This window comes from Mercenaria mercenaria, chromosome 12 (assembly GCF_021730395.1).
Source record: "Mercenaria mercenaria strain notata chromosome 12, MADL_Memer_1, whole genome shotgun sequence".
Taxonomy (NCBI): domain Eukaryota; kingdom Metazoa; phylum Mollusca; class Bivalvia; order Venerida; family Veneridae; genus Mercenaria; species Mercenaria mercenaria.
Window position 1 is genome coordinate 29,746,630 of NC_069372.1, and position 24,449 is coordinate 29,771,078.

The window sequence follows — 24,449 nt, forward strand, 5'->3', positions numbered from 1 at the left end:
CAAATTATATTGAATATAAAGTAAATTTAACAGATGGACAAAAGAAAAACTTAGCAAGAGCCTCTAATAATAAAATTCCACATACTTTTAGATTGAAATATGAACAATTGCGTAGAAACTTTCCTTTACTTTTAACAAAAACACAGATTAATCAAATTGAGAAGTCTATTAGGAATAAGAAGGGATTAGAAATTACAATTTCAAAAAAACATATGGTCAGTCAAGGTCAAAATGGGGGATTTTTGGGAGCTTTGGCTGGTCTGTTAGGTCGGACAGTACTTCCGGTAGCTGCAAAAATAGCTCCAAAAATATTAGGACCATTAGGCGTTTAGGCTTTGTCCGGTCTTGCCAGTACTGGTGTTAGTAAAATACTTGGAAATGGTATGATTTCGGTAGCTAATAATAAGAGAAACATGATATCGCCGTATCTTACACCTAATCAAAGAAAACAATTAAGAGGAACTGGTAAACTAACTCAAAAACAAGACGGTGGGTTCATAGGTACGGTTCTTGCTAGTCTCGGAATACCTTTGATTACATCTTTGTTAAGTGGTAAGGGTGCTGCAAGCAACCGACAAGGTCAGGGTACAGATTGATTCTCAACGGAGACCTTACAGACGAATTCCTATATTAAAAAAAAAAAGAAATTTATAAACAAACCAATTTCTAACTTTGAAATTGAACAATGGGTAAAACAATTAAAAATTAAAAACTTTAGGGGTGTATTTAATAGAAATAATTTACCAAAAACAAAAGGACCAAAGGTTGAATGCGGAATAATCAATTTAGATAACTCTGTTGGGTCTGGAACACATTGGGTTTGTTATGTAAATAAAATATACTTTGACCCGTTCGGTTTACCACCACCAAAAGAAGTAATCAAATATATACTTGGAGTAAAGTATAACAACACACAATATCAAGACAAAACAAGTGTATTATGTGGCTACTGTTGTTTATTTTTCATAAAAATGTTACAAGATGGTATAAACATATATGATTTATTGTATAAAATACTAAAAGTTAACAACCAAAGAGCAAATGAACAAATAATTATTTCCTATTTCACGTCTCAACAAGTGATCTAAAAATAAACGTGAACATTGTACGTGGAAGTGACGTAATACATATAAATTCCACTAATGCTAAAAATAAACGTAAACATTGTACACGGAAGCGACGTAATACTTATAAATTCCACTAATGCTAAAAATAAACGTGAACATTGTAAACGGAAGTGACGTAATACATATAAATTCCACTAATACTAAAAATAAACGTGAACATTGTACACGAAAGTGGTGTACTTAAAACAGTTACCAATTCAATTCTATACATATTTCCTCAATCAGTTTCCTTTTTTTGATTAAAGTTCCAATATTTATATTACATTTTATTAAATTTTGGTGTTTTTCAATTAAATCCTTTGGGCAAGAGCCTATAATAATAAAATTCCACATACTTTTAGATTGAAATATGAACAATTGCGTAGAAACTTTGGGCAAGTTGATTTTAATGTTTTAATTATGAATCCAATTTTATATGTACAAAACACAATATTTCGTTTATTTCTGCATATTTGTTGATCTAAATTTTTAATACTTTCAACACATTTATCAATATTTGAGATATCCACATCAAAATTTTCTATAACTTCTCCTTGTCCAAATGATTTTGTAATTTCTTCTTTTAATTATTTCTTCAAATCATTTCTTGTATGTTGTTTACGTCGAGGTCGAGTTGCATCCGTTAGTTTGGTGTAATATTTTGTATAACATAATTCAGTCCATTTTACACACATTTCATCTTGTTTGTAATTATTCTCAAGATGGGTGGTCAAATTTATTAAATCTCCCAAAAGTTCTGTTGCTGTAATGTTATCCATTTTAATTCTACTTCTTTCCGTCAAATAAGTTAGCCGTAATAATGTTATTTCCTTGTATAAAACACTTGAGGCACAGGCGAATGTAAACGCAAGTTTAACTGTACTACCAACTGATTTTAATGTTCTAGATGCGGAAGCGAAAATCAATAGGATTATTCGTCTGCATTATGTTTAACTGTGGTTGTTTACTAATGTACATCGTGCGTCACAAATCGATGACAAGCCTTAAGTGTTAAGTTTTCTTCCGGGTTTTTAATGAAATATATTTTAACTAGAAAATATTTTTTTTTGAATTTATAATTTCTTCACTTTGTTAAAACCTACGGTTTTTCATTTGGTTTCGACCAGAGGTTTTCACAGTAATTTGTTAAAACCTGTGTTTTTTTTGCATTTGCCATCATTGGTCAGCTTAGGTAAAGGGTCAAAATAAGGTCAAAGTGCCAGCTTCGGTATTTCCTAAACTACTCATGTGTTTGTGTATTTACAGTAACTCACAGGCACATAATCCTCATTTATTGGATACATTTAAAGTTAATGCTAAAATAACGATTGTTCATTAGCCTCTTGTCGTCTCTACCTTGGTAATGATGTTTTTATCCTGAGACATAATATCAAAGCATATCAAGAATTTAACATGATGTTATTAATTATTAACATAAACAAAATGACAAAAATACTGGAAGCCTTGTAAACGTAGGAAACTTTAAAATCTTATTTGGGTTAGTTCATTTCAATTTAGATTTTAAAAAGTTAGAATATGCAGTAGATCTTAAGCATATTACAGGATCAGCTAAATTAAATGACCGACCAGTAGCTGAGGTTCGTGTTTATGCAATTGTTTTGTATGAAGAAATAGTTCAATATAAATACTATTGAAAACGAACTTAAAATATAAAGTAAATTCAACTGATGGCCGAAAAAAAAGCAATTACCAAAAGCTTACAGTGACAAAATCCCACATTTTATAGATTAAGATATGAATAATTACATGGTAACTTTCCTTTACTTTTAGGTGTTGATGCATTAAGTGGATTAGCAAGTACTTGGGCCAACAAACTGTTAGAGCAGGGAATTGTGCCCAAACCAAACGTTAAAAATAACTTTCAGCACTATATCTAACACGTAGTCAGTAAAACAGTTATATAAGTCTGGTACTGAAATAGCAAATGTAAAACTAACACAAAAGCAACAACAAAATGACGTTGTTTTTTTTCTATGCTAGCGTCAAGCCTCGGAATACCTTTGATTACATCAATGTTTAGTGGTAAGAGTGCCGCAAGCCGCCATTATTAGGTTATACAGATTTGGTCTCAGGAAAAACCATACAGACGAATTTCTTTTGTGCCAGACAAATATAAGATTTGATAATAAAGCAATTTCTAACTTCGAAATTGAACAATGGGTTAAACAGTTAAAAGTTAAAAAAATTAAGGGTGTATTTAGTAAGAATAATTTACTATATGACTGAAAAATTGTTGAAAAAAGACGTTAAACCCGAACACACAAACACACACACACACTAGCTAGAACTCGATCTGAATCAAAAATGAATCAAAAATGAATGTGGAATAATTAATTTAGATGACTCTGTTGGACCTGGAACACATTGGGTGTGTTATGTAGGTAATATATATTTTGCTCTATTTGGACTACCTCGTCCAAAAGAAGTAATCAAATATATACTCCGTCTGTCATCAGGAGTCAACAACGGTATAACAATGTTGAATGTACGATTTATTGTACAAACTATTAAAATCCCAATAATCCAAGGCAGAATTATTATATTATTATTTCCTGTTTCAAATCTCGTTAAATATTTGCCGTCTGTTTTGTCTAAAATATATTTTAGTTTGTTTTCGTTTTCCAAATTATACTTATTGAAGTTTATAAATCAGTTCAAAAGTGTTTCTTATAGCCAGGTTTATAGTCTCGAAAATTAATACCTCTGCAAGGTATGTTTAGATCGCTTGTGATATTCAGAATTGTTAAAAGTACAGATAATAAAGTTTTACATTTCATTTTGGTACTTATTTACTGTTGGTTGATTTAATGTAAAATTAAGCTTAAGTGGTCAAAGGTCAAGTGCCGGAAACCTCAGAATCTATACTACTCATGACATACACTTAACATGTGTTTTTGCTTTAGGATACTCGAGGGACATTGGGTCTCGGTTCAACAAGCAGCATTGACAAGACAATCCTGTTTGCACCGGTTGGAAATTATAAAGTGAGTTGTATTGTAAGCTATTAGGAGCCAGGCAGTATCATTTTCGTTATTGCTTTACGGATTTCACTGTTTCAGTACTTATCAGCTTAAGATAAAATTATTCATCAAGTTAAATCTATGACATTTTTCAGGGATAGAATGGTACCGGGTATTATATTTTGAATTTAAATGTAATTTCAGGGTTCGATCGTGGCAGTGAAAAACATACAACGTCGGTCTATTCAGCTTAACAGAGAAATGTTGAGAGATCTAAAAGGCGTAAGCATTTTCAAAAGTGTCCATCCACCACTGAGTTTTTATTTTTGGAAATTAGAAGGTTTTCTTTTTCAAAGACATATTGACCCGATCATATAAAAAATTATGGTCAAATTAATTTTTGGAGCATACAGTATAATTTTGACCTTGATAAATTTTATACTCCTAATTGATGGCATGTTCTCTATCAGTTTCAAATATATTTTAGTCGCTTGTGTTAGCAAGTCAATAGAACGCAAATAATATTATTTACATGAAACATGTCTCAAGAATATTCGTTCTCGAATTTCTAATGGGATAGAGAACAAGGTAAACATGATCTCGGAGTGTATTCAGTCACGTTCCCTCGTTGAGCGCCAAATGTGCTGAGACTACGTGTTAGATATAGTGCTGAGACTACGTGTTAGATATAGGGTGAGAAAAATGTGCAGCCAGACCGGGACTCGAACCCGGCGCGTCTGAATACTGTTCCGATGCTCTACCGACTGAGCTACCCGGCCACCTACACATTTTCTCCCCGTTTTAATATTGAAGTCCTATACCGTGACATTTATTCATTTTAGTTGCGGGAACTTCAGCATGAAAATTTAAACCCGTTTATTGGAGTGAGCCTAGAGCCCGGAAACAGCTATATTCTAATGAAATATTGCTCAAAGGGCAGTTTACAGGTAACTTTTTATTGTTTCACTACGTGTTTTTATGAATAATCTTGAGATGCAATTTTTGGGAGCGAGTTTACCCGCTAGCAGAGTTATAAGTATGTTTCTGACAATCATAGAATCTTTATTTTATTCCTTATGACATCAAAAAGATGCTCATGCGCTACAAAAATAGTTCCAGTCATGAACGTCGTGGATGAATTATCAATGACGAGGCAGTCCAAATTTAGCCCAAATTTAGATAATATGTCGATGATAAGGTATTCAAGCCCATAGTTACATCACTGTATTCCAGCTGACCAATTAGATAATGTAAATTCCTGATTCATGTGAGGTCACGTAGAGTTCATCTTAAATTTGAGGCACATTTGTGTTTATTTCCCATGCATGTATTTTGATAGTTTGGCATTTGTTTTGATTCAAATATATCAAAAGTATATCATTAACAGCGCAATTTATAAGTGAGATATTTATTAATTAAAAGTAGTGAATGTTAATATTTCTCAATGAAGTTTTGTTTTTGATTTGCATGCTTGTTTTTTTTAATTTTGCCTTTTGTTTTATAAAGTTACATTTTGCATAGGTGACATTTTCCTAGACAAAATGTAAATTCAGGTATTCTCAGTTTATCCTAGCTCTTTTACGAATGGCAATGAGGTACACAATAGTTGCCATAAAACAGAAAATAAATCTACCAAAACCCGCCCCAATCAGACTTCTAAAGGCTTTGATTATTTTTATTAAGCTCTCTGCTAAAACAAAACAAACAAGTGTTTTTGCTTTATGCTTTTGGAGAAATAAATGTTTAAAGTAAATTAGCCCTATTTTCTATATGAAAGTATGCCAAAGACAAAATGTTTCATTCAATGGACAATACGAAATTAAAGTTGTCCACCATAAAGGAAATCTTACAGCATGGAGATTTGAAATACTTCAAAAGAATGTACTTTTTCAGAATGGCTAAATACTACAATAATGTACTTTTCGATTACCCCCACCCCCACCCACTCATACACACCACTTACTGCTATTTTCTCTATTTTATCATAAAAGCATAAAGGAAAACAATATGTAAGTTGGAGTTACCTATAATTTGTCTTTCTAAATTCATGATGTTTGGTAGGCAATAACTCATTTTGCATTTTTATTATAGAATATGTACTGCTTCTTTTCAGGATGTGTTGGAAAATGATGACATCAAATTAGACAACATGTTTAAAATGTCCTTTCTCATGGACTTGGGGAGAGTATGTACTCTGTTACTGTGTTCTCTCTCTGTTTTTTTTTTATATCTTATAAAAAGTCCTTTCGTTATGTTATTATTAGGTTATTTAACATTGTTCTGTACAATACGGAGATATATTTGCACTCGTACCTAGCTGAGAAAACCATATTGGACAAGCCGCTAGGCGAGTTCAATATGGTTTTCTCAGCTGGGTACGAGTCCAAATATATCTCGTATTGTACAGGACAATGTTAAATAACCTTTTTATTCTATATCTATTTTATCTTACTATAATAATAGTTTAAATTAAAAATGTTTCACTGAATATTGTATTCCTGCCTTTTCTAGTTTTTAACAGCTTGGTATGAGTGCAAATATATATTATACAGAACAATGTTAGACCTTAAATAACCTTTTTATTCTATATTTCTTTCACTTCATACGTAATATACGTAATTCACTGAAAGTTGTTTTTTCTGCGTATCATCATTAAAAATAGTATATGGTGCAACCTCCCTACAACAGCCATTTGGCGATTTGGGTGGTAATAATACTTGGCTGAGATATTATGCCAACAAACATTGTCAACACGTTTGGTGAAGATCGGATGAAAACTGTTCGACTTAAAAGAGCGGACAAGGCTAAATTCCCCGTTTTTCGAGTAATTCAAGGACTATAATCAAACAGTGCCTGGTACAATTTGGCTGGTTATCGAAATTGGCCGAGATGTAATGCCCACAAACATTATCAGCAAGTTTGGTGAAGATCCGACGAAAACTGAATTATAGAGCAGACATGTTTTGGATGCTGACCGCCCGTCCGCTGCCATTCATAATCTTCTCCATTTTGTTTCTTAACCGTTAAATAAAAACTGCTGAGGTAGCTATTTAGACAGTCAGGGCTGATATCAATTTCTAGGTTTCGTCCTGAACGGCTTCTTTTAACGACTTTTCAAATATTCCAACATCCGATGATCCTTTTTACTGTATTTTTAAGCTTTTGATTATTATATCTAAATCAGATAGCATCGTTATCCTTAAATCGTTTTTGTGTGTTGTAAACAAAAAAACTCAAATTAAATCCAGATTTCAAGACGCATGATCAAACTCTGTACATAGAGCGCCTACTTCATCCGATTTACATTCGGAACATTTCCACGCGTTTCGGGCTTTATCGTATGTTTAACATAGGACTGTTGAACCGTCCAAATACAGAAAATACAGGATTTTTTGTACGCGCGTATATGCCAATTAAAAATTTTCATAGAGTTTTAAGGAGCCTGTTAACTTATTTTAATGGTTTATTTTAAACAGCTTTTCATGGCCATCAAAGTCATTTTAACAAGGTATATTTTACCAGGGTTTTAATATACTCATTTCATGGCTTTTTAATGTATGGCATTAAAACTATGGTCATGAAAATCCCATTAAATAGTAAGAAGTAATGGGTGAATTTTAATGGTGACCTGTTAAAACTCTGTTAAAAACGTTTGAAAAAATTAAGGCCAAGTTCATGACCCTTTTAATGGCATGTGCATCCAGTAGTGTCAATTGTCCAAATATTTTCAAATATAGACCTAATATAGCGACTACATCTGATGCAACATTTGGTAAGTATAAGTACTTATAATCATATAAGAGCATATTTCTATTTTGAAGGGTCTGGAGTTTCTGCACAAAAGTCCTATAAAATCTCATGGAAACTTAAAGTCGAGTAATTGTGTGATAGACAGTAGGTGGGTGTTGAAGTTGACAGACTATGGTGCTCTGTGTATACCAACAGATACTGAACCTAGCGAGAACGAAGAAGATAACGAATATTATTCAAGTACGTAAAATACCTGAGACGACATTAATCACGTCCAGATTTTTTTTTAATTTAGAAAATGATATATGTGTAAGAATTTTATCCGTAGTTTTCTACGCAACATTTTTTAATAAATTTTGTAGAACAAATGTTTTCTATTTTTGCGTTATTCACGCGGCACAGTTTTGATTAGAACGAAAGGGTGTGGTTTTATAACATAAATCTACAAATAAAATGAAAATGAGAAAATGTTTTTTATAATTTGTTTGTATTTGATATACATTACTGTCTTTACTGTTCCGTTTTAACATCACGATGCTTGAAATCACGATGATGAAAGTCGAAATCGTAAGCAAGAGCGTAATGATTTAGACTTTCACAATCCTAGTTTTGGCTTTGATAATTTATGTTTCGTGATTTTGACTTTCACTTTCATAGTTTCGGCTTTCATTATCAACGTTTCATGATTTGGACTTCACTTTTGTGGTTTCGGCTTTCGTCATCTGCCGTTCGTGATTTTTATTTTCACTATCCTTTCATCATCAAGGTTTCGTGAGTTGGACTTTCATCATCCTGGTTTCGGATTTTAGCATGTAGGTTTCATGATTTTGTCTTCCATGGTATGTGGTTTAGAAATGGAAAATGCATCCGTCAAAACGGAACACGGTAGTTGTCAGACTTGGAAATAAGCTTTGATCTTCCTCTGGAGGTATGCCTGTGTTTCCCCTGGAGGTATGCCTGTGTTTCCCCTACAGGTATGCCTGTGTTTCCTGTGGAGGTATGCCTGTGTTTCCCCTGGAGGTATGCCTGTGTTTCTCCTGGAGGTATGCCTGTGTTTTCCCTAGAGGTATGCCTGTGTTTCCTCTCGAGGTATGCCTGTGTTTTCTCTGGAGGTATGCCTGTGTTTCTCCTGGAGGTATGCGTGTGTTTCTCCTGGAGGTATGGCTGTGTTTTCTCTGGAGGTATGCCTGTGTTTCTCCTGGAGGTATACCTCTGTTTCTCCTGGAGGTATGCCTGTGTTTTCTCTGGAGGTATGCCTGTGTTTCTCTGGAGGTATGCCTGTGTTTCTCCTGGAGGTATGCCTGTGTTTCTCCTGGAGGTATGGCTGTGTTTTCTCTGGAGGTATGCCTGTGTTTCTCCTGGAGGTATGCCTGTGTTTCCCTTGGAGGTATGCCAGTGTTTCCCCTTCCTGGAGGTATGCCTGTGTTTCCTGTGGATGTATGCCTGTGTTTTACCTGGAGGTATGCCTGTGTTTCCTTTGGAGATATGCATGAGGTATGCCTGTGTTTCCGCTTGAGGTGTGCGTGAGGTATTCCTGTGTTTCCTCTGGAGGTATGCCTGTGTTTTCTCTGGAGGTATGCCTGTGTTTCCCCTAGTGGTATGGCTGTGTTTCCTGTTGAGGTATGCGTGAGGTATGCCTGTATTTTTCCTGGAGGTATGCCTGTGTTTCCCCTGGAGGTATGCCTGTGTTTCCTCTCGAGGAATGCCTGTGTTTCCCCTGGAGGTATGCCTGTGTTTCCCCTGGATGTATACCTGTATTTCTTCTAGAGGTATGCCGGTGTTTCCCCTAGAGGTATGCCTGTGTTTCCCTTAGAGGTATGCCTGTGTTTCCCCTTGAGGTATGCCTGTGTTTCCTCTAGAGGTATGCCTGTGTTTCTCCTGGAGGTATGCCTGTGTTTCCTCTAGAGGTATGCCTGTGTTTCTCCTGGAGGTATGCCTGTGTTTCCCCTAGAGGTATGCCTGTGTTTCCTGTGGAGGTATGCCTGTGTTTCTCCTTGAGGTATGCCTGTGTTTCCCCTAGAGGAATGCCTGTGTTTCCTCTAGAGGTATGCCTGTGTTTCTCCTGGATGTATACCTGTGTTTCCTCTAGAGGTATGCCTGTGTTTCTTCTGGAGGTATGCCTTTGTTTCTTCTGGAGGTATACCTGTGTTTCCTGTAGAGATATGCCTGTGTTTCTTCTGGAGGTATGCCTGTGTGTCCTCCAGAGGTATGCCTGTGTTTCTTCAGGAGGTATGCCTGTGTTTCTTCTGGAGGTATACCTGTGTTTCCTCTAGAGGTATGCCTGTGTTTCTTCTGGAGGTATGCCTGTGTTTCTCCTGGAGGTATACCTGTGTTTCCTCTAGAGGTATGCCTTTTGTTCTTCTGGAGGTATATGCCTGTGTTTCTCTTAGAGGTATGCCTGTGTTTCCTGTGGAGGTATGCATGAGGTATGCCTGTGTTTCCCCTGGAGGTATGCATGTGTTTCCTCTAGAGGTATGCCTGTGTTTCTCCTAGAGGTATGCCTGTGTTTCTCCTGGAGGTATACCTGTGTTTCCTCTAGAGGTATGCCTTTTGTTCTTCTGGAGGTATATGCCTGTGTTTCTCCTAGAGGTATGCCTGTGTTTCCTGTGGAGGTATGCATGAGGTATGCCTGTGTTTCCCCTGGAGGTATGCATGTTTTTCCTCTAGAGGTATGCCTGTGTTTCTCCTGGAGGTATGCCTGTGTCTCCCCTAGAGGTATGCCTGTGTTTCCTGTGGAGGTATGCATGAGCTATGCCTGTGTTTCCTCTGAAGGTATGCCTGTGTTTCCTCTAGAGGTATGCCTGTGTTTCCCCTGGAGGTATGCCTGTGTTTCCCCTAGAGGTATGCCTGTGTTTCCCCTAGAGGTATGCCTGTGTTTCCCCTGGAGGTATGCCTGCGTTTCCTGTGGAGGTATGCGTGAGTTATTCCTGTGTTTCCCCCAGGAGGTATGCCTGTGTTTCCACTTGAGGTATGCCTGTGTTTTCTCTGGAGGTATTCCTGTGTTTCCCCTGGAGGTATGCCTGTTTCCGCTTGAGGTATGCGTGAGGTATGCCTGTGTTTCCTCTGGAGGTATGCCTGTGTTTTCTCTGGAGGTATGCCTGTGTTTCCCCTGGAGGTATGCCTGTGTTTCCTGTGGATGTATGCCTGTGTTTTCCCTGGAGGTATGCCTGTGTTTCCTGTGGAGATATGCATGAGGTATGCCTGTGTTTCTGCTTGAGGTATGCTAGAGGTATGCCTGTGTTTTCTCTGGAGGTATGCCTGTGATGGCTGTGTTTCCTGTTGAGGTATGCGTGAGGTATGCCTGTGTTTCTCCTGGAGGTATGCCTGTGTTTCCCCTGGAGGTATGTCTGTGTTTCCTCTCGAGGTATGCCTGTGTTTCCCCTGGAGGTATGCCTGTGTTTCCCCAGGATGTATACCTGTATTTATTCTAGAGGTATGCCTGTGTTTCCCCTAGAGGTATGCCTGTGTTTCCCTTAGAGGTATGCCTGTGTTTCCCTTAGAGGTATGCCTGTGTTTCCTCTAGAGATACGCCTGTGCTTCTTCAGGAGGTATGCCACTGTTTCCTCTAGAGGTATGCCTGTATTTCTCCTGGAGGTATGCCTGTGTTTCCTCTAAAGATATGCCTGTGTTTCTCCCGGAGGTAAGCCTGTGTTTCCCCTAGAGGTATGCCTGTGTTTCCTCTAGAGGTATGCCTGTGTTTCTTCTGGAGGTATGTCTGTGTTTCCTCTAGAGGTATGCCTGTGTTTCTCCTGTAGGTATGCCTGTGTTTCCCCTTGAGGTATGCCTGTGTTTCCTGTGAAGGTATGCCTGTGTTTCCTCTAGAGGTATGCCTGTGTTTCCCCTAGACGTATGCCTGTGTTTCCTCAGAAGGTATGCATGAGGTATGCCTGTGTTTCCTCTGAAGGTATGCCTGTGTTTCCTCAAGAGGTATGCCTGTGTTTCCCTAGAGTATGCCTGTGTTTCCTCTGAGGTAGCATGAGGTATGCCTGTGTTTCCTCTGAAGGTATGCCTGTGTTTCCTCTAGAGGTATGCCTGTGTTTCTCCTGGAGGTATGCCTGTGTTTCCCCTAGAGGTATGCCTGTGTTTCCTCTGAAGGTATGCATGAGGTATGTCTGTGTTTCCTCTGGAGGTATGCCTGTGTTTCCTCTAGAGGTATGCCTGTGTTTCCTCTGAAGTTATGCCTGTGTTTCCCCTAGAGGTATGCCTGTGTTTCTCCTGGAGGTATGCATGAGGTATGTCTGTGTTTCCTCTGGAGGTATGCCTGTGTTTCCTCTAGAGGTATGCCTGTGTTTCCTCTAGAGGTATGCCTGTGTTTCTCCTGTAGGTATGCCTGTGTTTCCCCTTGAGGTATGCCTGTGTTTCCTGTGGAGGTATGCATGAGGTATGCCTGTGTTTCCTCTGAAGGTATGCCTGTGTTTCCTCTAGAGGTATGCCTGTGTTTCCCCTAGACGTATGCCTGTGTTTCCTCAGAAGGTATGCATGAGGTATGCCTGTGTTTCCTCTGAAGGTATGCCTGTGTTTCCTCAAGAGGTATGCCTGTGTTTCTCCTGGAGGTATGCATGTGTTTCCCCTAGACGTATGCCTGTGTTTCCTCTGAAGGTATGCATGAGGTATGCCTGTGTTTCCTCTGAAGGTATGCCTGTGTTTCCTCTAGAGGTATGCCTGTGTTTCTCCTGGAGGTATGCCTGTGTTTCCCCTAGAGGTATGCCTGTGTTTCCTCTGAAGGTATGCATGAGGTATGCCTGTGTTTCCTCTGGAGGTATGCCTGTGTTTCCTCTAGAGGTATGCCTGTGTTTCCTCTGAAGTTATGCCTGTGTTTCCCCTAGAGGTATGCCTGTGTTTCTCCTGGAGGTATGCCTGTGTTTCTCCTGGAGGTATGCCTGTGTTTCCTCTGAAGGTATGCATGAGGTATGCCTGTGTTTCCTCTGGAGGTATGTTTGTGTTTCCTCTAGAGGTATGCCTGTGTTTCTCCTGGAGTTATGCCTGTGTTTCCTCTGAAGGTATGCATGAGGTATGCCTGTGTTTCCTCTGAAGGTATGCCTGTGTTTCCTCTAGAGGTATGCCTGTGTTTCTCCTGGAGGTATGCCTGTGTTTCTCCTGGAGGTATGCCTGTGTTTCCTCTGAAGGTATGCATGAGGTATGCCTGTGTTTCCTCTGGAGGTATGCCTGTGTTTCCTCTAGAGGTATGCCTGTGTTTCTCCTGGAGTTATGCCTGTGTTTCCTCTGAAGGTATGCATGAGGTATGCCTGTGTTTCCTCTGGAGGTATGCCTGTGTTTCCTCTAGAGGTATGCCTGTGTTTCTCCTGGAGGTATGCCTGTGTTTCTCCTGGAGGTATGCCTGTGTTTGCTCTGAAGGTATGCATGAGGTATGCCTGTGTTTCCTCTGGAGGTATGCCTGTGTTTCCTCTAGAGGTATGCCTGTGTTTCTAGTGTAGGTATGCCTGTGTTTCCCCTAGAGGTATGCCTGTGTTTCCTGTGGAGGTATGCATGAGGTATGCCTGTGTTTCCTCTGAAGGTATGCCTGTGTTTCCCCTAGAGGTATGCCTGTGTTTCCTCTGGAGGTATGCCTGTGTTTCCTCTGGAGGTATGCATGTGTTTCCCCAGGAGGTATGCCTGTGTTTCTCCTGGAGGTATGCCTGTATTTCCCCAGGAGGTATGCCTGTGTTTCCTCTTGAGGTATGCCTGTGTTTCCTCTGGAGGTATGCCTGGAGTTTTGTCTGTGTTCCTCTGAGGGTGTGCCTGTGCTTCTTTGGAGGTATGCATGTGATTCGAAACTATGTTTTATGTTGTTTCATACAATTCCAAAATAACTCCATGAGAAACAAGTCTTGTTTTACATACCTTTATCAATATCAAATATTCATTTTTACCAAACATTCAGTGTGTATCGGCACATCTACATGTAAGTTCAGTTTTCTCAGTGGAGCTATTGATTCAGTCGAGTACAGCATACATCACTTAGCTGATGGCCACACGCCTATTAGAGGGAGAATATCAGTCAAAGTAGTTCTGTGTTATAATGAATTCAGATAACGCATTTCATTACATTAACAAAAATGTTCTATGCAAGGCGTAATTAAAATGTAATTACAGTTATTTACTATTAATTACATTTTCTAATGTTATCGAAGACATTTGTATTTTGAACATATATTCAAACGTGTACACGTAGCACTTTGACATATAATTATTAATTACTGCCAGTATGATTCGGTTGCAAATACTCTTAAGAGGTATATAGCTGGCTTTTGTTGAAGGTACTGTAAAAGCATGACATTTATACATATTAATATCTTTGAAATTTCTGTTGGCTGTAATTTACAGGTACAGATGGTCATAACCTCAACATCTGTACATTTTATTTTAGGTATTAATGAATGAAGAGAAATACAGCGTATTTTCAAAGAGCACGTGTCAAAATAAACAAACAGAGTCAAAGCAGTAGTAAATACTTTGTATGGAAAAAACAGTGCCTTTTCTGATTTTGTAATAAAATCGTATTTGATAAAAACCACGGAAGCTGAGAGGTGCTGCACTGTAGATACTGGTCTGGTGAGAGGTGCTGCACTGTAGATACTGGTCTGGTGAGAGGTGCTGCACTGTAGATACTGGTCTGGTGAGAGGTGCTGCACTGTAGATACTGGTCTGGTGAGAGGTGCTGCACTGTAGATACTGAGAGGTGCTGCACTGTAGATACTGGTCTGGTGAGAGGTGCTGCACTGTAGATACTGGTCTGGTGAGAGGTGCTGCACTGTAGATACTGGTCTGGTGAGAGGTGCTGCACTGTAGATACTGAGAGGTGCTGCACTGTAGATACTGGTCTGGTGAGAGGTGCTGCACTGTAGATACTGGTCTGGTGAGAGGTGCTGCACTGTAGATACTGTTGAGAGGTGCTGCACTGTAGATACTGGTCTGGTGAGAGGTGCTGCACTGTAGATACTGGTCTGGTGAGAGGTGCTTGCACTGTAGATACTGGTCTGGTGAGAGGTGCTGCACTGTAGATACTGGTCTGGTGAGAGGTGCTGCACTGTAGATACTGGTCTGGTGAGAGGTGCTGCACTGTAGATACTGGTCTGGTGAGAGGTGCTGCACTGTAGATACTGGTCTGGTGAGAGGTGCTGCACTGTAGATACTGGTCTGGTGAGAGGTGCTTCACTGTAGATACTGGTCTGGTGTGAGGTGCTGCACTGTAGATACTGGTCTGCTGAGAGGTGCTGCACTGTAGATACTGAGAGGTGCTGCACTGTAGATACTGGTCTGGTGAGAGGTGCTGCACTGTAGATACTGGTCTGGTGAGAGGTGCTGCACTGTAGATACTGGTCTGGTGAGAGGTGCTGCACTGTAGATACTGAGAGGTGCTGCACTGTAGATACTGGTCTGGTGAGAGGTGCTGCACTGTAGATACTGGTCTGCTGAGAGGTGCTGCACTGTAGATACTGGTCTGCAGCACTGAGAGGTGCTGCACTGTAGATACTGGTCTGGTGAGAGGTGCTGCACTGTAGATACTGGTCTGTGAGAGGTGCTGCACTGTAGATACTGGTCTGGTGAGAGGTGCTCACTGTAGATACTGGTCTGGTGAGAGGTGCTGCACTGTAGATACTGATCTGGTGAGAGGTGCTTCACTGTAGATACTGGTCTGGTGGAGGTGCTGCACTGTAGATACTGGTCTGTGAGAGGTGCTGCACTGTAGATACTGGTCTGGTGAGAGGTGCTTCACTGTAGATACTGGTGAGAGGTGCTGCACTGTAGATACTGGAGAGGTGCTGCACTGTAGATACTGGTCTGGTGAGAGGTGCTGCACTGTAGATACTGGTCTGGTGAGAGGTGCTGCACTGTAGATACTGAGAGGTGCTGCACTGTAGATACTGGATGGTGACTGCACTGTAGATACTGGGGAGAGGTGCTGCACTGTAGATACTGAGAGGTGCTGCACTGTAGATACTGGTCTGGTGAGAGGTGCTTCACTGTAGATACTGGTCTGGTGAGAGGTGCTGCACTGTAGATACTGAGAGGTGCTGCACTGTAGATACTGGTCTGGTGAGAGGTGCTGCACTGTAGATACTGAGAGGTGCTGCACTGTAGATACTGGTCTGGTGAGAGGTGCTGCACTGTAGATACTGATCTGGTGAGAGGTGCTGCACTGTAGATACTGGTCTGGTGAGAGGTGCTGCACTGTAGATACTGGTCTGGTGAGAGGTGCTGCACTGTAGATACTGGTCTGGTGAGAGGTGCTGCACTGTAGATACTGGTCTGGTGAGAGGTGCTTCACTGTAGATACTGGTCTGGTGAGAGGTGCTGCACTGTAGATACTGGTCTGGTGAGAGGTGCTGCACTGTAGATACTGGTCTGGTGAGAGGTGCTTCACTGTAGATACTGGTCTGGTGAGAGGTGCTGCACTGTAGATACTGGTCTGGTGAGAGGTGCTGCACTGTAGATACTGGTCTGGTGAGAGGTGCTGCACTGTAGATACTGATCTGGTGAGAGGTGCTGCACTGTAGATACTGGTCTGGTGAGAGGTGCTGCACTGTAGATACTGAGAGGTGCTGCACTGTAGATACTGGTCTTCTGAGAGGTGCTGCACTGTAGATACTGGTCTGGATACGTAGAATTAATCATATTCCAGGGGTTAAAATTCTCGCTAAAATCATTTCGTTCTCATTCTGAAAAGAAGTAATTCACATTAAATGAATTCATTGACGGTTCCAACTGCCATTGCATTCAATACTAATACCAAAACACAATATACGTAACTTGATTAATTGATTTCTTCTATGGTTTTCATTCAGAACTGTTATGGACAGCGCCAGAACTATTAAGACTGCAAAGGCGTCCGCCAAAGGGTACACAGAAAGGAGATATATACAGTTTTGCAATCATTCTACACGAAATAATGCATAGATGTTCACCCTTTTATTTCAACAATGCCCCTTCCAGTAAAAGTAAGTTGGCGTATTTTGAAATACTTTATTTGGAAAAGCAATGCTATGAAAGAAAATAATCTCTAGCATCATTCGTAAAAGAACTGATCTCTTGGTTTATGCATTTATCACTTTTTAGGAATGCATATTCACATTAAGGTCCTTTCTCATGGGAGGTTTATGTAAATTGAAAATCCTCATTGGGCTATTTCACGAATACTAGTATACGAGTTTTTGGTTGGTTTAAGAATATATTCTATCAAATTCAATATTGGTCACTTCTTGTTAGTTTATATTATTTGAAGTACATTCGTGTAATGAAAACAAGTTCAGTGCAAGGAAGTTTAAATACACAAACTAAGGGGTTATTGCACTTTGTAAAATTTTAACAACCAATATGTGATTTTGATATCCAGTTGAAGTTATTTCTAATATGCATTTGTAATTTTTTTCTTGGTTATAAATGATACCTTTTATTTGTGATGTCGCAAACATGACCATGCACGTCCTTTTAGTGTCATGAAATATAATGAAAATCGGCAAATTTTGTCTAAAGTCTGTTCCACCTATTACGTTTACCTCGTTTCTGAATTATCAGTATCGATAAAATCGTCCAAAAAACATATTTATATACCATACATCAATATCTCTAGACCTTTTTTTCATTTTTTCAATAAAGTGTATTTTAAAGATATAATCTTGGATTTTTCTTTTTTCCCCATAGGCCGTAATGCTATATGACGTTACGTCGACTTTCCAATATGGCGGCGTCCGTAGCGCAACAAACTAGGGGTCAACTCAAAATTAAAACGCCCGAGTTAATATTTGAAAATACTGTGTTTGTTATCGTATTATGCTAATTCTTGGGGAATTCATGTCAGGCCACCTCAACATGAATAAATAAATAAATAAATAAGAAAATAGAAAGAAACAAACACAAAAATCAATGGCATTCTAAAAACAAATGTGCGTGCGAGCGTCTCGATATTTTAATAACACATGGGTATTCTTCTTATATTATGTTTTCTGTTGTTAGACCGGAAAATTATAATATAACTTGACTTCTGTGGATGTGACCTAGATAGATATTACCTCCCGGAAGTATTTTTATAGATTTAATTAATAAAAGTGGAAACTAAACTTCGCAGTCCGTCAGGATATTCCCTTTCAATCACGTCACGTTAATCTGAACGGACAGGACAAGGAAAAAAATGTTTTAAACATAAAATGGTTAGATGTCTTCTACTCGAAATATTTGCGTTGAAATACGTTCATAGTTACAAAAACTATCTTGACCGTTTAGAAATACAAATATTGGGTTTTCCTAAATAATTTTGTTAACATTTCTGTATTTTTTAGTTATATTTAGGACCCAGATCTAATTTATAAAGAAATATCAGTTTATGTAAATGTTCCACTGAAAGGCCAAATTTTTATATTGGACCAGTGACGGAAAACATACAGAAAAGTAATAACGTAAACAAATTTTTTCTTTAAGACTCCATATTTATGTTGCATGTAAACTCCTTTAGTCACCACTGTGGATAAAAAATGTAGAACGGACAATGGCCCTCTTTTTCAAAGGTAACAATTTAACGTTTTACTGACAGGGTGTAAAATTCCACTCGCCCGCTCGCATTGGTGAGTTAAAGTCTGAGTAGGACGAGTGGACCTCGCTGTATACTCGACCGATCGGGCGAGTGGTCTTTTACGTCCTTACTTTACCAAAATTCAGAAATTACAACTCCAAAACCTCAACAAACTTTGAGATGGTTCAGTCGCTACCTGGATTGACGGGAATTTACCCGCGAATCGTAAAGATATCAAAACGCCATTCCGGTAATTTTCCATTCCACAAGCACGTGCGACCTGTCGTATTAAATATCTAATTTACATCGACACGTACACAAAAACCGTGCGTAGTGCATTCATTTTTTAAACATTTTCGCTCCAAGTTTTCAACACCTCTTGAGAAATAATACCATTTGAATTCTATAATGATTTTAATAAGATATCGACAGAAATGTAGGCAAAATTCTATAAAAAACGGTCGAATTTTCATATAATCATTTGTAAAAATTCAAACAGCGCGATCTTAGTTACTTATTTCTTTCGAAAAGTAAATAAATGATGAATACTCTGGGCATAAAATTCAGACTTTTGACCAGAAAGAACAAAAAAACAGAATAAAAAAATCTTAAATAATGAAAAAGCGGCAGCAATTACAATACATAGAGTAAAACGATTTTTGGCAAACAGATTTCTGTTAGTGCGGCAGAATAGGTTACGTGACCTCGTGAACGTAAATAGAAATGCGATTTTAAAATAAAGCAATGTGATGTCATTGCGGTTTTTATTAAGTTTTAAATGAATCTTTGTACATGTATTTTTTTACCAACAATTTAAAAGTTTTTTTTTGTCAAACAATAATGTAAATTCCTTGAGGGCAAATAGGTCACAGAGGTAGGATATCCGCTATAGTAAACTATCGTTTGAGACATTTACCTTTTATACGGGATATAGCACATTCGCTTTTGATAACAAATTAAAGAGAAACTTTTTATTGATTTCTATTTCTCAGCAATTTTAAAGGTGGTTAATCAGATTTTGGTCAACTTTCAGATTTTTTAAAAACTTTACCAACTGATAATTTACACTTATTTGTGTTTATCAAGTTCTTAATACACATCAGATTTTCACTGGAAGAATTTTTAAACTATGATTTTCCTATCCTGGTTGCCCAACCAACATACATTGCCTAAGGAATGTTATGAATATAAGCACTACTGTATTAGAGTTGTAAAAGATTTGCATTGACAAGAACATATCTTGCCAAATTCATTAGAAATACAAGTTTATAAAATTATTATTACCTCCCTTTGTCTATCTTGGTTGCGCAACCCAGATAGATTTAAATAATCAATTCCAAAGCTACACTTTGTTTCAAAACTTGCCTTTTGTTTCAGATAGTTGTAATATTCCAATATATATCAAATGCAAATGTAAAACTAGAAATTATATTGAAATTAAAAGAAATAATCCACGTTTTAAACGCTTTTGTATTAAAGGGGAGATAATTACAAAATTTCTTAAGAAGTAATAAATCATACATTTCCAATAGGTATCTAACTTTATGTAATGGGTCTTTTCGTTCCTTAAATAAATCTCTAACAGAAATATATAAATACTGAAAAATGTGAAAAATGTCAGAAAATGTTCCTCAAATTAATGTGATTGACTACTTTTAAGAACCGATGCGGTACGATCAGACAGTGATGTGTCACATGGCGCGAAAAAACATGGACGTAATGCCATGACAATCTCGAGCAAAAATACCGCTCTGATCTCCACTTCAGATGTCAAGATACTGACACACTTCTTTTAGCTCTTTGAGGGGGTGTAAATTGATCATGAAAACAAGGGCAATTACTTAGTTTATCAACTGAATAATTACCGATAATCTTTAACGTTTTTTTTCATCTCTTTCAACACGGGTGGATGGACGATGGTTATTGTGTCCAAATTTTTTAGACACTTTTCAAAATAAATATTTTTCGGGAAATAATACTATTGTACATAATACTCCTTTTATAAAAGTGACAGTATTAAAAGTGTCAATTATTAGGGCGAGTGGCTGTTCACTAAGGGCGAGTAGATATTACTGGCTATTAGTCCTGCAGGGCGAGTGATGTGAAAATTTTTTTTACACCCCTGAATTTAGTCTAAATTCTTATATAAATGCTCTCTCAAATGGGCTTTTTCTGTTAATTCTAGGAAAAAAAACTCTTGTTTTAATTAAAAGTGCGGGAAACGATGGGGGGGGGGGGGGGGGGGGGGGGGGGGGAAATACATGCTGTACACCGGGTGTCCTTCAGGTCCCGCTGCTCCTACGCCTATGTTACACTTTTTGCTTATCATTTTGATCATTCTATCATATTTTCTTCGATCGCGCGCCTCGTCATGTGCCAAATGTTACACGTGTGAGCACCGACCAAAAAGAAAAGAATTATCAATCTGTCTCCGTGGACCTTATTAACAAGACTTTGTGCCAGAGACAATAATTAATCTGTGCTCGTTAAATCCAGAAAAAAAAATCTGAAGTTACGTAACACTTGCGACGATTGCGCTCTTACCTTTGTGGAATTTAAAAGCATACTCCAGACTGCAAATTCAACAGGAATATAGGATATATAAAAATAATGATTAGAAACAAAAAGAAAATATCAAACCTTTGTTAAAAAAAACCCTGACTGGAGTAATGTAAGACTAAAGCAAAACTTTAACGGAAAGAAAACAAGTTTCAGCTTGCATTAGCGTCAATTATTCATGAATGATTTGAAAATAGTTTGTAGGCCTAAATGTTTAAATCTGTTTCTGGACATCGTAGCTCTGATGGACAATAAAAGTTGATAAATGATAGTTCGGGGATATTTTTTATAATTGAAATCGGCGGTTATGAATAACAATATTTTACGTTCTATGACTGCTCTCTGGACTTTTTACCAGTTATTTAAGTCAAATGTAAATCTGGCATAATAAAGATAATAATAATAATTTAATAAAAACAGAGAATGGGTTCACGATCCGATTTCGCTTTCACCATCGCCTTAAAATATCTTTATTTCCCCGACAAAAACCGTATTTTTTTCACAGTTATTCAGATCATATGAGATAGATATTTGACATGGATATAGTTAAGGTATGATCTTACACATTTAATACTAAACCTTTTCAAATCTTCAGTAAAATACGGAATAATTACCTGTCATAGGTGTGAATTTCCTGTTCACCAACATGTACATTAATCACACGAGGGCGGTATCGCTCACACGAGTAGGTACCCGAATAACCAGTGTGTAGCATAACACACGTCAAGATTTCTATCTTCTATCGGCTGATTGTACACCTATGTAAATTTTCCCTTGTGCGCCTCATTATAAATCTGCATAGTGCCAGCAATACTACGTCATTTATCTCATACGTCATAAGTTTTTTCAAAGAAAAAGAAGCATACACAACGGGATTCGAAGGTGAATATTGGCTTTTGTGAGAATTGGATTGTGCGATGTAAATACTTCATTAGGTGCTAAATACAGGTTATCTTGTGAACCATGCGTTTGAAATGATGTTAATTGAAACAAGCATGTTCAAGGGCATGTCGATTGATGCCTGAATTCATCGATGTGTAAAAGAGCTTGTTTGTTTACAATGATTCATTGAGGATGATAGAGCTATTGAAGACTTGAAGAATTTGGAGTGTTTAAACTGATAGGTTAAAGTGAGTCAATTTACATTTTTCTAGATCTAAATAACATTTTTTAAACACAAAAAAATTTCGTTCATCATGCATTCATTAGGGAATTGTGAATGAAATGATTTTGGTCGCTCCCAAAATTCAGAGATTTCCCTCATACTTCAATTTAAGAGCAAACTCCAATGGCGACAAAAATTACATGGAGACTGCGTTGAAAATAATGTATTATTTGATATTTGCAAGCAGAAAAAATCGTTAAATTTCTCGGGGGACTTTTTTTGTTATCAACCATGTTTACTTTGCCGGTAAATTGTCGTAGTTTTGTCATATGACTCCAAAGTTGGGTAACCTTTGGAAAGGAACAACATTTTAGTACTTTAATTTAAGCTGCAGTAATTTAACTAACATTAAACTGCGTAAAAGATTTGTTTCTTAATAATGAAAGCAGGATAGCGGAACGAAAAACGAAGTTTTTAATTTTTTTGATTTGTGGGAAAATGGAAAAACGGCTCGTAATAATTTCACCATTTTTTATATATTCAAGAAAGAATTTGTTTGATAAAATATCAAAATATCAGTAACTTTTATCGTCTCAAAATGACGTTATTTTGTAACTAACCTACCGCAATAAAAATGACGTCAACGTGAAAATAACCTCTTACACTCGGCATAAGTACTTGTTTTTACTCACTGTCTCGTAGTAAAAGGGCTTTTGTGATCGTCCTTCGTGTCGTCCGTCCAAATTTTTCTGAATACACAGAGACCATTTTGCAATCGATATAACAAACTTGACACAACTTGTATGGCATAATGTCTCGCTTCTTCAAAATGTAGATCCCATGGTTCCAGAGTTATGGCCTATAGAGCAAATTTGCTATTTGGCCTGTGAAACAAGATTAGAGACCACATTTTGCAATCACTTAATCATGTGCACACAATTGTATAAGCATAATATGTTCCTTTAAATGGCCAAGAATCTTTGAAGGTTTCCAAGTTATGGCCCTTAAAGGCAAAATTTGCTATTTGCTTTTGCAGTCATATAGAACCTCATTTATGTTTGATTTGATACAAAACACAAAAATATCTGTAGCAACAATGATCTTGATTCAGTGAGAATCGTCAATGCAACATAGGTTCCGGAGTTACGGCCCCGAGTGACCTTGAAACGAGCAAATTTTTCCTTTTTACCTTTAACAAGATTAAAGTGACATTTACATTGTTAACAATACTTAATATAATTTAAGTCACAGTAAGATCTCGGTTTCCTTTGAAAATATAGATTCCATGGGTTCTAGGTTCTATTTTATTTTTACACATAATGGCCACCCAACAAGATATATGCAATGGATAGCGCAAAGCTTAAAAGATCAGTAAAAGGGGATATTTACAGTTAAAAAGATTACTTTCAGAAAAAGTGTTGTCACTTGGGCTTTAAGTATCAAGCGCCTGCCGCACAGTATCTGTTGTAGCTGATTCCGCTCGGATAATGATGGAGAAGACTCCTTTTGTGTCGTTCACATATGGAATGCGGGATGACTCTCATGCCCATAGTTTGATAATTGAATTTTCAGGTTACTGGCCTGAAAGGTTACCCTTCAGCCATATAAGGTTTTATTATGCTTTTTGTGCAAAACTGAGGTCAAACTAATCACACGGTCAAATCAAAGGAAAGCTTGTTTACACCCTAGAGGCCACATTTATGACCCTATCTTCATGAAACTTGGTCAGAATGTTTATCTTGTTGATTCCTATGCCGAATTTGAAACTGTGTTATGTTGGATCAAAAACTAGGTCACCCGCTCAAATCAAAGGAAAAGCTTGTTAACACTAGAGGCCATATTTATGACCCCATCTTCATGAAACTTGGTAAGAATATTTATCTTGATGATTCCAAGACCAAATTCGAAACTGGGTCATGTAGGGTCAAAAATTAGGTCACCACTCAAATCAAAGGAAAAGCTTGTTAACACTAGTAGATTGTAGAGGCCATGACCCTATCTATATGAAACTTGGTCAGAATGTTTATTTTGATGATTCCAAGACCAAGTTTAACAGTTGAGCGATAGAGGGTCATCATGCCCCTTTTTGTTGTTTCTTTGTTTTTTTGCCTTTTGAAGATCAACATATAGAGATACTTCTTAAAGTTTGTTAAAATTGCAAGAACGATTTGAATTCTGACGCGTCAGACGCTGTTTGAAATTGTACGCTTACCAAGTACCCGTACAGGCATTCAATCACCACCTCTCTCTTTCATAGTATTCCGCTCGAGAGAAATTGCAAAGTGTATATATTAGCATTTTATAATTCAGAATTTAATTTTTGGCCTGTGACTTCATCAAGCAACATTCCCGACCTCCGTCATTTATAAATGAATGCATTGCTCATGGTTACGACAATATGCTAATTAAGTGTAACCCAACTTCTTTTCCTATTTCCTATT

General features: G+C 37.8%; 1 protein-coding gene across 2 annotated transcripts in view; it reads left to right on the forward strand.

The window, feature by feature from the left end:
* LOC123533966 (atrial natriuretic peptide receptor 2-like) overlaps nucleotides 1-24,449 on the forward strand; it is a 136,123-nt gene that overhangs the window by 80,099 nt on the left and 31,575 nt on the right. For both annotated transcript variants that reach the window (XM_045315979.2, XM_053519544.1), the window contains 6 exons: nucleotides 4,031-4,111; nucleotides 4,292-4,369; nucleotides 4,930-5,034; nucleotides 6,201-6,272; nucleotides 7,909-8,077; nucleotides 16,624-16,776. In XM_045315979.2, the coding sequence (XP_045171914.2) occupies nucleotides 4,031-4,111; nucleotides 4,292-4,369; nucleotides 4,930-5,034; nucleotides 6,201-6,272; nucleotides 7,909-8,077; nucleotides 16,624-16,776 (658 nt within the window). The remainder of the gene's footprint in view (nucleotides 1-4,030; nucleotides 4,112-4,291; nucleotides 4,370-4,929; nucleotides 5,035-6,200; nucleotides 6,273-7,908; nucleotides 8,078-16,623; nucleotides 16,777-24,449) is intronic.